Source organism: Sorex fumeus, unplaced genomic scaffold (genome assembly GCF_029834395.1).
Source record: "Sorex fumeus unplaced genomic scaffold, SorFum_2.1 ptg000086l, whole genome shotgun sequence".
NCBI lineage: Eukaryota > Metazoa > Chordata > Mammalia > Eulipotyphla > Soricidae > Sorex > Sorex fumeus.
The window spans coordinates 41,197,661-41,211,714 of NW_026606143.1; the positions used below are offsets into that span (position 1 = coordinate 41,197,661).

Below are 14,054 nucleotides of genomic sequence, written 5' to 3' on the forward strand. Positions count from 1 at the left end.
CCAGGGGTACTGCCTCAAATATTGGGGCATAGGGGCCTGGAGCAATAGCACAGCGGGTAGTGTGTTTGCCTTGCACGTGGCCAACCTGTGTTCAATTCCCAGCATCCCATATGGTCCCCTGAGCACCGCCAGGGGTGATTCCTGAGTGCAGAGCCAGGAGTAAGCCCTGTGCATCACTGGATGTGACCAAAAAAGCAAAAAAAAAATTGGGGCATAGACCACCACAGAATTTGGGGGCACAGAGAGCTCTCCTTTCTGGACCTGATGAGAGTCCTAGGAGTAGCAACAAGAAACTCTACTGAAACCATATCCCAGAGAGCAGAAATACAGGTGACCAGGAAAGAAAGCCTACTGGATAGAAAGGAAAAATCTCTTTCAGGTGCCTCCATCTCTTCAACGAGAATAACAAATAAATCAAAATTGGGGAGAATGACTCCATGTACTCCACCTAGTTCATTTGTATTCAAGCATTTCACATTTACAGTACAGTGTCAGACTTTTCAGTATTAAAAATGACAGATTCCAAAGGGCATCATTTTTTCTTTTTTTTTCAGGGATATTAAAAATGTCACAACCAAGTCTGGTTGGTTTTCCTTATATGGCAAAAAAAATACTGCTAAGGCAAGAATCTAGAGTCCCTATCTCCAATGTGACACAAGCAGACATGTACCACCTGATATATTTGTCAATGTCCCTTTTGCTATTATAATTCCCCAAAAGTTTTTTTTTATATCCCACATAGCTGTCAGCCTTGGCCTGCACATGTTTCTAGACTTTCCCCAACCTTTTTGAAGTCAGACCCTTTGAATTTTCCTACAGATGTGACACTGCTGATTCAAATAACAACCCCTGATGTGCACGGCCAGAGGCTGGTACTCTCCCCCTTTGCCTTCTTGCTTTGTGAGTAGTGGAAACGGCCTTTTATCAGAAGCAAGTTTCTGCCGGGCTCTTACTACTCTGCCCCCCTTGATTGTTCAACAAAGAAATAACTATTTTTTTTTGTTTTATCAAGCACCAACTGTTATTTTACTAGAGGATTTAAACATCCTTTGAAAATCCCACAATGCTACAGACTCTTCCAGTATTATCTCTGCTTTTAATGTTGACTTGGCCATTATGCCAGGGATGTTAAAAATGTTGCCATGGATCAAGTAGGAAAAACTTTTATGGCCTCTTTCCACCTGATTTAATGTTAGATTTTTTTTCTCTCAAAAGAACAAACAAACTTAGAGTTGTTTTCCCTTCTGGTTTTATGCACTGGGGTTATAAAAACAAGGGATAAGGCGAGGCTCCCAATTTGCAAATTTTGAGTCTACAAGAAATAACTCATTTAACCATTAGTGCCTTTCAGCCTGACTCTCAGATATTATCAGTACAATGCCTGACCCCATGGACTGATGTGTTTATGATGTATGTGGAATACAAACGGATCTCCTAAGCAATCCAGAAAGCCACTTTATGTACATACCCAAGTAAAGCTAAAGGTTTCTACCGTCTGCTCTTTCCCCCAAATTGTTCTGATGGCAGGATTTAATAGACTGTATCCTGGACTCTTCCCTGGGTATTAATGGTAAGAGCTTACTTCTTCAGAAATGCTTGAGGATCTATCAAGAGACTGAGAGCCCAATCTAGCCGACAGAAAATAGCATGTGAGGGCAAAGTACATGAAGGGGAGAGTGCGGACATCTTTCCAAGCTGCTGCTTCTTGTCCTTGTTGTTATTATTCTACATGCTGCCTCTATGAATGGCAACCTCAGAGGGTATCCCATCATTGAACTCCAGCCTCCTATCTTTGTCCTACAGCATGTGGTAGATACTGCTATGTTCTTTGTATGTCTGTTTCTACACTCTCCTCCCCACCCCACACTCTGAACCCCTCAAGAGCAAATATTGGAGCTTTCATAACATTTGACTCGCCATTGCTTACCTTGTCCTGACACTCTGTAGGAATTCAGTAAATGTCTGTTGAGCAAATGGATAAACACAGTCTCATGCCTTGTAAGATTTGGAGGTTCATGGCACACATTTTGAAAATCAATAGTTTGTAAAACTGGGTGCACATAAGGATAAAGAATCATCTACAGGGGCTGGAGAGCGGTAGAGCGTTTGCCTTGCATGCGGCTGACCCGGGTTTGATTCCCAGCATCCCATATGGTCCCCTGAGCACTGTAAGCAGTTAACTCCTGAGTGCAGAGCCAGCAGTAACCCCTGTGCATCACCAGGTGTGACCCAAAAAGAAAAAAAAAAAGAATCATCTACATTTTGCCGTCAAAGGACACATTTCAATATGAAGTCAGTTCTCCTGACTTATATATAAAATGCCTGGAAAAGCACTTAGAGATTTGTCTTTTTCAACTTCGTGATATTTTTATACATACTTGGTTTTTTGTTTGTTTGTTTGTTTTTACAAGAGGGGTAGTGTGATATCTGGCCATGCTCCAGCTACATACCAGCTCTTAAGCTAATTTGTTATTGAAATAGAAATTTTGATTACTCCGACAAATACAGAAATCATCTCTATTTTGATTGATGCAATTTCTTTAGCAAACAGGCATTTAAATATGTCTGTCCTGAAGTTGGAAATACGGTTGAAATCTTTATAGTCTGGACTTTTTGTGAACATAATTGTTTATTTCTTAATTGCAGAATTCATCCCACAAGCCTTCGGAATGCCCTTATCCCAGGTCATTGCGAATGACCGGGCCTACAAACTCAGACAAGACATGCAGAAAGATGAGCAGAAGGAGGCATCCGAATATGGGGCTACTCTCACTCCATTTGGAAATCGAAAGCAAAACCGAGATCTCTCAAGCAGTAACTCATCTCTCAGCTCCACTTCCGAAACACCAAATGAGTTAATATCCCCAAACACCCCCGAACCGGCTCGGGTCAAGAGACGGGTGAGTTAGCCGTATTTTCTCTGACACCAGTGCTTCGATAGGTGAAGAATCACAAGCTTATTCTTTGGTGCTTGTGCATATGGAAACCAGAAATGTATTTGTTTCCGGGTATCTGTCAACAAACCCATTCAGCAAATCAGCAATTCAGGAAACTTTGCTCTGGCTATATGACACCTGGCTATATGATACCCTCAATGCTCTCAAAGCTTTAGGGTCCCCCTTTATGATTATCAATTTACCCCCATGGCATTACAACATGGTGCAGCATCTCCACCAATCCTGCTTTATTATGATCTTCTGTTGTGTTACCACACTACATCATATCTTCCAGGACACTGTGAGGCTTGAGGGCAGGGCCAGTGCTTTTGGTACTCTCTTCATGTTTATGCTGGGAGCCTTGCCTGACCAAGAAAATATGCTGCTGGTTTTCATGAACTAGATGATTTTCTACTTATCAGTAAAACTACCACCTGCCCCGATACGATAATGTACATTTCAAATCAATAATGTAACCATATGGTCGCATTATTATATGAATACACTATTTTTGGACTTGTGCTATTATTTGGCGTTTGAGTTTAAATGAAGGCAGTAGCCAACGGCTGGCTACTGGTACTTCCTCCATCTATTCCAGTTTCTCAACCAGCCTCGAACATTCAGGACAAGGCTGAGGGAGTCCTAAGCCATTGATGTCTCTTAAGGCTTCAGATGTATTTTAGAAATGAAGAAATGACCACATTATGGAAGATTGGAACTTCAACAATGGAAAATGTTTCTAGTCTTATCGCTATTGCTTAGACTATACTACACACACACACACACACACACACACACACACACATAAATCCATTTGACCAAAACACCCAAACTCTCCACATTTGAGCTGTCTAGGAATCTAGGGTCCAGGCTATGGGATGCCCAAATCCCCTAACCTCCGCCAGGCCTTGTTGTGAGTCAAGCAGCCAACTTTCTCTATGCCTCCTCACAGGATGGGTGCGTGCTGACGTGATTGGTGCCCTCCCCCTTTCTGCAGCCTTCATCATTCATTCTATGCTACCCCTCCTACGACCGGCCAACACTGCTCTGTTAAACTGCCAATGTTGTCTGCGAAACAGACGTGCCCACCTATGTTGATGAACAGCTGCAAGTAACTGCAGCTCTAGCTTCACCTCCATATCCCAAGCAGAATCAGTGCCTCTTGAGAGAGAGAGTTTGTGGAAATGTGTTTGTGGGAGTTCTCTCTCAGCTGAACAGGGCCAGTTCTGAGACATTTGATTGAAACTGTCTCTCGGGCCCCCCCCCCAAGGATTAGGGTCCAGAAGTCCAAGGTCGGTGGTGCTCTTTTTCATAAGGCATCTTCCTTCCCATTGCTCGCCCTATCCCACCTCCATCCACTTAACAGTATCTCCTGGGAACATCTCTCGAATAAAGTCCTTTGTGCCACTGCCAAAGTTTGGGAAACCAAACTAAAAATCTTTTATAGATCCTCCTATTTTAAAATCTGTTTCCTAGACTTTTTTTTTGTCTTCACAAGACTTGTCTGACTTTTACCTCATTCATTGAGTATGTGATTTTTTTTTCAAGTAAAGAAGTGGTTGTCCAAATATTTTAATGATATGTTTGCCATCTCCATTTGGAAAATGTTGTCTATTGTTGAAATTGTAACTACCATAAATAACCTTACCCTATGTTGCCAAGGTTTCCTAACTTTGTTAAGAGTTATTTGTTTTCTTTTCTCCTTTTAATATACAAAGAGCAGAAATCAAGCAGTATTGTTGCAAGTGTGATAAGTAGTTATAGGCTAAATTACTTATTGGATAGCATCTAGAGAAAGCTGTTTTTCCTTTCTCCATCTGCACGCTTCCTTCATGTCTGTGTAATTTGCAGGGTGCAATGTCAGTGGATTCTATCACAGATCTTGATGACAATCATTCTCGACTGCTAGAAGCTTTGCAACTCTCTCTGCCTGCTGACGCTCATAGTAAAAAAGAAAAAGCCAGAGATAAGAAACTCAGTCTGAATCCTATCTACAGACAGGTCCCCAGGCTGGTGGACAGCTGCTGTCTCCATCTTGAAAAATATGGTAAGCAGACGTGCCTGTCAGTGAGAAAGTACTAAGATTTTATGTATTCAAGCATCTTTTTTTTTAAGCACCCAATTTTGATTCTGGGGTCATTTGATCAGACTCTAAAATGAAATTTCCTCCGTGAATGTAAGTTTATAGATATGAGTGTTGGCTTGAGTGATGACTGGGCTAAACAAGATTGTGGGACGGCTGTGTAATCAACTTAATGGCATTCACACTGCTCAGCCCTCAGAAAAGTCCTCAGAAGTGATGTTGGTGGCCAAGCAATTCAAGGAAAACAGTCAAGTCTTTTGGACTGGGTCTTTCTCTAGAACCCCCTTTAAAGGAAACAGCTACTTTGATCATTTTTATACATTCAAACACTCTCTTGAAGAAAAGGAGTTCAACTTAAAAAAAATGAAACCCATTCCTTAAGTGAAGAGAAAATGCACAATTTTCCAGAATTGGATTCTTTATTTTGTAGAACGATGGTCACTTAAAGTTTCTCCAATATGACCCTCTTGGCCATGCAGTTCCAGTTCATATGCTAACTTAAATCTGATATATACTTCCTTGAAAATTTTTTTTCTGGGAGCCAGAGAGAGTGCTTGCCTTACATACAGTTGACTGGACATTGGTCCTCAGCACTCAGTACAATTCCCTGAGCCCTGCCAAAAGTGATCCTGGAGCACAGAGCCAAGTTAGCCCTGAGCACTGCTGGGTGTGACCTCAAAACAAAAATAAATAAAAGCTTTTTGGGGGGAGAATTTAAACTTTTGGCTCCTCAAACTCTTGTCCAAGTCTAAATTTGTTTGCTGTATTTTTAAAAGGCATTTTATGGGCATGAGCAGAGTTTATAAATTTGTTTCTAATATGCTCATTGTAATTAAAAGGAAATAAAATGCAAAGAAAATTCTGAGGCTATTATAAAAGTAATTTACTATTAATATTCTCATTCATTTCCATCTAATAAAATTGATATTTTTCTTAAATAATTAAATGGCATGTATGAACCAATGCATTGCCTATGGAAATCACTAGATAAGATATGGATAACATAATAAAATGAATATGTATTGAAGTTATTTGTTTAATATGCACATGCGTATGTATGTATATGTGTGTGTCTATCTATATCTTCCAGAAAGGAAATTGGAAGTCAAGGAAAATGTTCTACCCATTTTAAATTCCTAGAACTTAATATCATAGTTGACACAGTGAAGTTATGCAATATATTATTTGAAAAAATTCATTTAAACATAGCTTAGCAGCTGCAGAGTTAAGTGAAGATGTAAAATCAGCCTAAATTTCCCTGTGCAGAGAAAGACAGACATACTGTTATAATTGTCATTTTCCCCATTAAGAATTTAGAAGTCATGTGTTGATCCGCGCCACCAAGCCTGCCCGGAGAGGGAAGGGCGTTGACCGGCCCGCCCGCTCCTCTCTGGAAAGAAAGATGGCGGCCGCACGGGAGCCTTGTGGAAAGCGGGTTTGAGCCGGGCTCGGGGGAGCGGCGGGGACCTCATGGGAAGGGGGGCTTTGTGGGCCGTCCCCCACGCCCCACCGAGGTCGCCAGCTGCCCCCCACGAGCGGCTCTCCGGCACGGCCACGACTCCAGGGCACAGAAACCAATCTCTTAACTAGCTAACTTTTAATAGAAATTCTTCCAGGGTCAATAAGTAAAATAGCAGAAATTCAAAACCGCGCGACATCATTTTATTCTTAAACCAAGTTGTAGAAAGCAAATCATTTCACAACGCTGTTTCAGCATGTCTGATTGGGGGGGGGGGTCGTAAACTCTAAACAATAATTGTGCATCTTCTATCGAAATAATCTATCTAGTCAAAGTAGATAGAGTATTAACTAGAACTCATCTGCCTCACAAAGAATTGGGAGGGGTGGGAGGTGGGGGTCTATTGGGGTTCGGGGTTAAAAATAAGTATTGGTAAAGGGAAATGTGTTTGGTATCTACATGACTGAGACCTAAACCCGAAAGCTCTGTAACTTTTCCCACAGTGATTCAATAAATAAATAAATTATTAAAAAAAAAAAAAAGAATTTAGAAGTCAAATGTAAGCAGTTTAACGAACTCTAAAATTTTTACTACAATCGTGCAAAAGACAAGTGCCTGGTGGTGAGGAGAACCCATGCTTTTGTGAAGTGAAGCTCACTAGTTCACTAGCTCATTTTTTGAAGAAATGTTAAAAATAAATTTTTTGAAACAGTGTTGCCCTTTTATGCTTACTAAAAGCAGGGTACTTGACTTCATGTAGTGCCACAGTTCAAATGCAGTCCCAGCAATTGGAAAGACAATAACCTGAGCCTGCTTTCAGGATCTTAATCCTCTTCTGAGTTTCCCTGGTGTTTTTCAGCAAAAGGCTCCAAAAAAAAAGAGATTCACATTCAAACAGATATCCTTCTTTCAACTGATGCAAACAGAGCAAGCTTCAAACAGAAATTTTCATGACTTTACTTGCCAGTTTTCAAAGTCTGAAAAAAAGACAGACAGAAAGTTTGATTCACTTGATTTAACCTTATGACCATTTGGCAAATGTTTTTTTCTTCTCTCTCCAAAATCAGTCCTAGTCAGTTCTTTAGACTCCATCCCGATTTGTATATAACACCCTGATGCTTTCTATACTATTAGGTTAAAATTCTTTCAGCAACCTCAGTTTCCCAGAAGCGCAGACTTAAACAAAACCAAACCAGGCAATACAACTCACAGTCCATTTCTCTTCTCTCTCTGAAATGTAAGCTGGTATGGGTGGGACCCTCTTTGATTTCCCTGAGCCTGGAATTCAGGAACTCTGGGGCTTATTTCCATTTCAGTGTCTGATGAGGACAAAAAGGTGATCACATCAATTTTGGGGACAAGACATAGCAAAATCACATTTGTTTGCCAAATCTACATCTATCTTGATGGACACCTGTTTTTATCTGTGACTCTCTCAAGTCAGCGTTACTGAATCTTCTTTTCCAGGAAAATGCCTTATGGCAGAGAACAGCATTGACTGTCAGAGGTTGTCATATGCTGTTACCTAAAAATGAATTAATTTTTTAAAACATAAATAGACTACAATCAATTGAGATAAATAGGAATTATAACAATTGCTCCTTAATTATTTCTAATCACTGTTATTTTTTCCTAGTAGAAAATGACTATAATTGGGGAAACAATGCCATAGAAACAAGCATTTCTGAACAGTCTGAGAGAATTGAGGCAAATAAAGAAAGCCCTTATGAGATAGCCCATTTACAGACAACCAGCAGAGGAGGAGAGAAAAATGTAACCAAAATTAAAATCGCTAATAAAGCGCTAATAATCACTTTATATAATAATATAAATCGCTTTATATAATAATAAAATCGCTTTATATAATAACAATATTATAATAATAATAAAAGCAAAAATAAAATCGCTAATAATCTCGTATAATAAAGTTTTCTATTTTGGCCAAAGACTCTTTCCTTTAATCAAGAACTCTTCCCTACATGCAGTCAGCAGTCAATGCCAAAATATGATTTGAGGTATTTTACATAAGTTAATTCATTGAATCATTGCATAACTTTTGAGGTGGATACTTATACCCATTTTTCAGGGGAAGAAATATAATTCCATATTTGACTCGAAGTGGCTTGATTATTGGCTTGTTTTCAAGCTCCCAGAGAGATAAAGGCAATCCGTCTGGTGGGGGAGGAGGTAGCTCAGTTATAAGGCAGACAAGTACATGGCAGCAAAACAGAGGGCATGAAAGTCTCAGAAATAGATACGAAGCAAGGGGGCTGGAACGATAACACAGCGGGTAGGACATTTGCTTTGCATGCAGCCGACCCAGGTTCGATTCCCAGCATCCCATATGGTCTCCTGAGCACCGCCAGGAGTAATTCCTGAGTGCACAGTCAGGAGTAAATCCTGTGCATCACGGGGTATGACCCAAAAAAAGCAAAAAAAAAAAAAATAGATACAAAGCAAAAACCTAAAAACCCCAACACAAACTTGTACAAATCTGCATCATGGTTGGTAATTCTTTACCTTTGTAATTCTTTAAAATTATTTTGGAACTTTGAGATAACACTAAATGATGAGAATTAATAAATTGGGTATTTAGGGAATGTGACCTTTTCTCACTAAAAAACTCTGGGAAAGCAGCTTTAATAGTCTTATACTTAATACATAATACAGCAAGATCAGAATATAATACATGAAAGACATCTATTTCCTATATAAGAGAAGAAACAAGCATTATAAAAGTAAAACAATTCAGGGTCTACCAAGAGACAGAAAGCATAACTTCAGGGTGCAAGGAAATCAAGTCATGAAGCTTAAATTCTTCCCTATTATATGTTAGGGTAATCAATATTCTTTCAGTAGCAGGAGAGGGGTGCCCAGATAAGGCTCAGTAAATGGTGTTTGCCACCAAGTCCTATTTGCAAGCTCGAAGTCTGTGTGTTGTATTTCATTCAAGCACAGCTGGACGCAGGATTCCAATGAGGTCTTGAGGGTTTGAGTCTGTCAGCTGGCTTGCCTCTTCATGTGGTTTTGAAATGGCCTTGGGCATCTCCAGTCTACCCTCACCTTCATAACTAATTATACCAAGTGAAGAGAAAATGAACCACCACTGTAAAAATAAATGTAACTGCTTATCGTCGGTGGCAATGATTAATGGCTCGCATTGGGAAGGGAGAGCCATTCAGACTTCTGTTCTCAATGCTCAGGAAGTACTCTTGTCCCCTACATCAAACCCGAATCAGAGGAAACTCTGATTCTAAAGATTTCTTTGCAGTTGCCAAGGAGGAGACAGGAAGATATAAATGTTGGCTACCTTGGCATGCCCCAATCCAGACTATGAGGAAATCTCCAGTGAGAAAACAGTAGCATCTCTTTAGCAAAATAAGTGCAAAGAAAAAATATAAACAGAGCAAGGAATTTTACATCCTAAAAGGCATCCTGACATACCCTAGTTTGTAGCTTTTGTGTGAACGTAGACTGGAATTTTAATGATATAAAGAACTGTTGTCAAAGTTTCTCATGTGTGACAGTTTATTTGAAAAGACCTACATTTTATTTTAAGAGACCTCAACCATAATACTACTGACATTTGGGACAAGATAGTTTTTTTATGCATTGATCCTATAATCCCACTTGATTTTTTATGCTTTGATCCTATAATCTCACTAGGACATGATTCGAAGGAAATCAAAATATCAACTTCGACTTAAGTAGTTGTTCAAAACAGGCCTGTTTATAGTAATAAAATAAATGTATGTGTGCTGAAAGGTGTCTGTCTATATGCCATTCAAAGAGGAAATATGAAGTGAGTTGTGGCACATCCGTACAATAGTTTCTAACCTTTTCTTTAAGGGCCATATCTGAGGTCCTCAGGATCTAGTGCCAGCTGTGTGCTAAGAGATCATTCTCAGTAGTGGTCAGGGGCCAGTTGGTACAGAGGATTGAAACAGGGCGTCCTGCATTGCAAAGTATCTCCCTGGTCGCACCTCCATTTTAAATGACATTTGTAAGGAATGTGTACATGCATAAACAATCGAGACATAGTATTGAGGGAAAGACATAACATTATCCTCTCTCTCTTTTCTGACTATTTATCTGTACATTGTAATTGCATATGAAAAATATTTTTTCTTAGAGCAAAGGCTGGCTAAAAATGAACTATTGTATTAATAGTATTAATGATTTCTCTACAGGTATTTTAAAAGTGTGTTTTACATGTTCTGATTTTATGGATTTTCTTTAAGAAGTCCTTGTTAATTATGATCAGTAGAATAAATAGCTCTTTTAAAATTGCTAAGGAATTAAACTTTTTTTTATAAAATTCATGCTTTCAGTAATTATCTTGAGTAATGAAGAGAATTTTGCAGTACTTTTTAAGTAGGAAAGGTGTGTAATTAAGGGCCCAAGAGATTGTTCAGGGGTTAAGGCCCTTGCCTTGTTTGTGGCCAATTCTAATTTGATACCCGATCTGGCGTATGGTCCCCCAAACACCAACAGGAGTGATTCCTGAGCACAGAGCTGGGAGTAACTCCTGAGAAGTACTGGGTTTGATCCAAAACTTCACCTCCCTGAAAAAAGTGTCTAAGTTAATTCTTTTATATGAAAATAGTTTCATCAGAAATGTTTTTCAGAAGGACCAGAAAGATAATCCAGTGAGTAAGACATTTGCCTTGCACACAGACTGATATGGGTTCAATCCCCAGCATTCCATATGGTCCCCACCACCAGGATTAATTCCTGAATACAGAGCCAGGAATAACCCTGGAATAACCCCTGAGTACTTCCAGGTGTGGCCCAAAGTCAAAAAAATTTGTTAGACATAAAGTGTTCATGACACATTTAGGGCTAACCTTTAAATACCTGGTGAATATACCGTGGGATAAGTGAAAATTACTGTACACTGTTGGGTCCTATTGCCCTACATGTTTCAGTACAGTGCAGGAATTGTGTTCGATTTCCATTTGATTTATACTAGTTTGAAGCCATAAAATAGAATTGCTAATTTTGTTTGCTTATTTCCAGGTCTCCAGACAGTGGGAATATTTCGAGTTGGAAGCTCAAAGAAGAGAGTGAGACAGGTAATTGAAAAGTGAAGATTAGGGGCCGGAGCGATAGCACAGCGGGTAGGGAATTTGCCTTGCACACGGCCGACCTGGGTTCGATCCCCGGCATCCCATATGCTTCCCCAAGCACCGCCAGGAATAATGCCTGAGTGCAAAGCCAGGAGTAACCCCTGAGCATTGCTGAGTGTGACCCAAAAAACAAAAAAAAAGAGAGAAGATTATTTTGTACATTGCTTTTGACTTCCAATTCCATTACCCTCTGAAAAGTTCAAGCTTATCCCAATTCCTTTTTGATATCTATTCTGTACTGTCCAACCAATGGGCATGCAATTGAATCCCAAGAGGCAACAATGCAGAAATCAGAGCAGTTGTGATAGAGTTCAGATTAAACACTGAAAAGCAAAATGTCTGGACATGTCCAGACCACACAGAGCCAAAGAAAACTAATATCTAGACATATTATTGAAGCTGTCCAAGTGGAGAGTCAGAGCAGACCTCATCAGTAAGTGAGAGTAAATCAAAACCAATTGTAAGGCACCCGTATTTACTAAAATTGGTATGAATAAGGTCATTAACAGCTCTTCATAGAAACACACTATGCTAATAGCTTTACTTAACATTAATCACTCATCCGAAGTAAGTTTCCAGGAACTGTGATACCCAGTTCATCTTTTAATGTCGACTGTTCCCCCATGGGTTCCTTCAGCGCTGTGTGATCTTCTTGCAATAGAAGTTACATAACGGCCCTTAGGAATAGGGTCCCGTGATCAGGCTGGTATTTGTGTTAGTGATGGCTTCATAACAGGCAAACCATCCTTTGAGAAAAGAATTCATTTGTTCGCTGAAGGGAAAAAAATGTTACTTTCCCTCTGTTGGTTGGAACAGAAGGAAGTAGTAAACTCAAAAACTCCAAAATGAAGACAAATGAACATAATTGTTGGTTGGATAAAGCTAAAGAAATCATACTTGTTCATATCATCGAAACTAACTAAAATAAATGCCCCTCATATGTCCCATTTTGTCAAGATAAAGGGGACTTTCAAAAGAAGTATGTTTTCTGTTTATATGGTTGCTTGGTTTTTATTTTTTAATAGTCACACAAGAGACTATTGAACCACATATAAGATGTGAAACGTCACATCTTAGGACTTGAAGATTGTACAGTAGCATGTCTATCACTTTTCACCTGTGTGAGGTTCCAAAGTATTCTCAGAAACATTATCTCCTTGATCCACGTACCTGCTGTGAGAGTCCCCGTTTCACTCACTTCTTTCTTTTCAAAAATTTTTAAAATCTTTTTTATTAAAGAACTGTGCTTTACAAAGTTGTTGATAGTTTAGGTTTAAGCATATAATATTTCTTCACCAATCTCACCACTTTACTTCAGGCTACTTTAGTCCACCAGTGTTTCCATTTTCCCACCTCACAACCTACTCTTATCCCATCCTCTCCTGTCAGCTTAATAGGCACATTACAGAATTCCAGTAGTTGCAGCTTAGATCTCATATTTTCAGTTTTATTGAGAATGTGTATTGTATATGTTTCACTCATATTGCCAAGATAACTGAAGCCATGTCCCCTGTTCCCCCATTACTTCCCATTCACATCTTCCCTTGATTTCTTTCCTTCTCTGTCCTTCTCTCTAAAGACTGGAATCAAGGGTGATCTAGGAACTCCCACTTCGGTACAATATAATATATAATCATCCAGTATTCTATATAACACAGATAAGCGAGATCATCTTGTATTTTTCCTTCTTCTGCCTTACTTCACTCAATATAACATCCAACCATGTTGCAGTAAATTGCATGGTTTCATCGTTCCTTGGAACTGCATAGTATTCCATGTGTATATAGTCCACTTCTTCATAATGCATTCATCTGCCATTGGACACCTAGGTTGATTCCATATCTTAGCTATTGTACTTAGTGTGGCAGTGATTAATGGTGTGCATAGGTCCTTGAGAGAGTGTTTTTATGCCCTTGGTCATCCACTTCTTTCAATTTGCAGAGATTAAGAAACTTAACTCAAGACCACACAGTTTAACTAGCCTGAAATTCACACAATTTATACCGAAGTCTTCCCACTGTCTATTCTGTGTGTGTGCTCAGAAAAGAAATCTGGCATGTTTGAGTGATCACAAGCAGGGGTTTTGATCTTCTGGCTGCCTGAGACATGTCACCTTAATCACTGGCATGAAGTGATGAGCACTTCTGAACTGTAATGGGTATTCTCATCCTGTGGAGAGGCAGTGTATGTCAGAAATGAAATATCACATCTGCATTCTCCAAAAGGAACACCTTTGTGCAGATTTAGTTAAGGGTTATCCAATATAATCAAATATAATTAGTGGAAATTTAGATTTCAAGTCTGAAATATGTTCTTGCTCACCAATCTATCTTCTGATATTACCTATTAGCATACCTTACACATTTCCTCCAGTATACAATTATCATAATATTAAGAGCTGATCATTTGATAAATTGTTCATCACTTCGTTTCTAAGCAGCAGGCAA

At 39.3% G+C, this 14,054-nt stretch overlaps 1 protein-coding gene across 1 annotated transcript in view; it reads left to right on the forward strand.

Moving 5' to 3' along the window:
• The window catches only part of ARHGAP6 (Rho GTPase activating protein 6), a 529,979-nt gene that overhangs the window by 471,802 nt on the left and 44,123 nt on the right, over nucleotides 1–14,054 (forward strand). Inside the window, exons 4-6 of the mRNA XM_056131302.1 lie at nucleotides 2,647–2,900; nucleotides 4,788–4,983; nucleotides 11,498–11,553. Of these exons, the coding sequence (XP_055987277.1) occupies nucleotides 2,647–2,900; nucleotides 4,788–4,983; nucleotides 11,498–11,553 (506 nt within the window). The remainder of the gene's footprint in view (nucleotides 1–2,646; nucleotides 2,901–4,787; nucleotides 4,984–11,497; nucleotides 11,554–14,054) is intronic.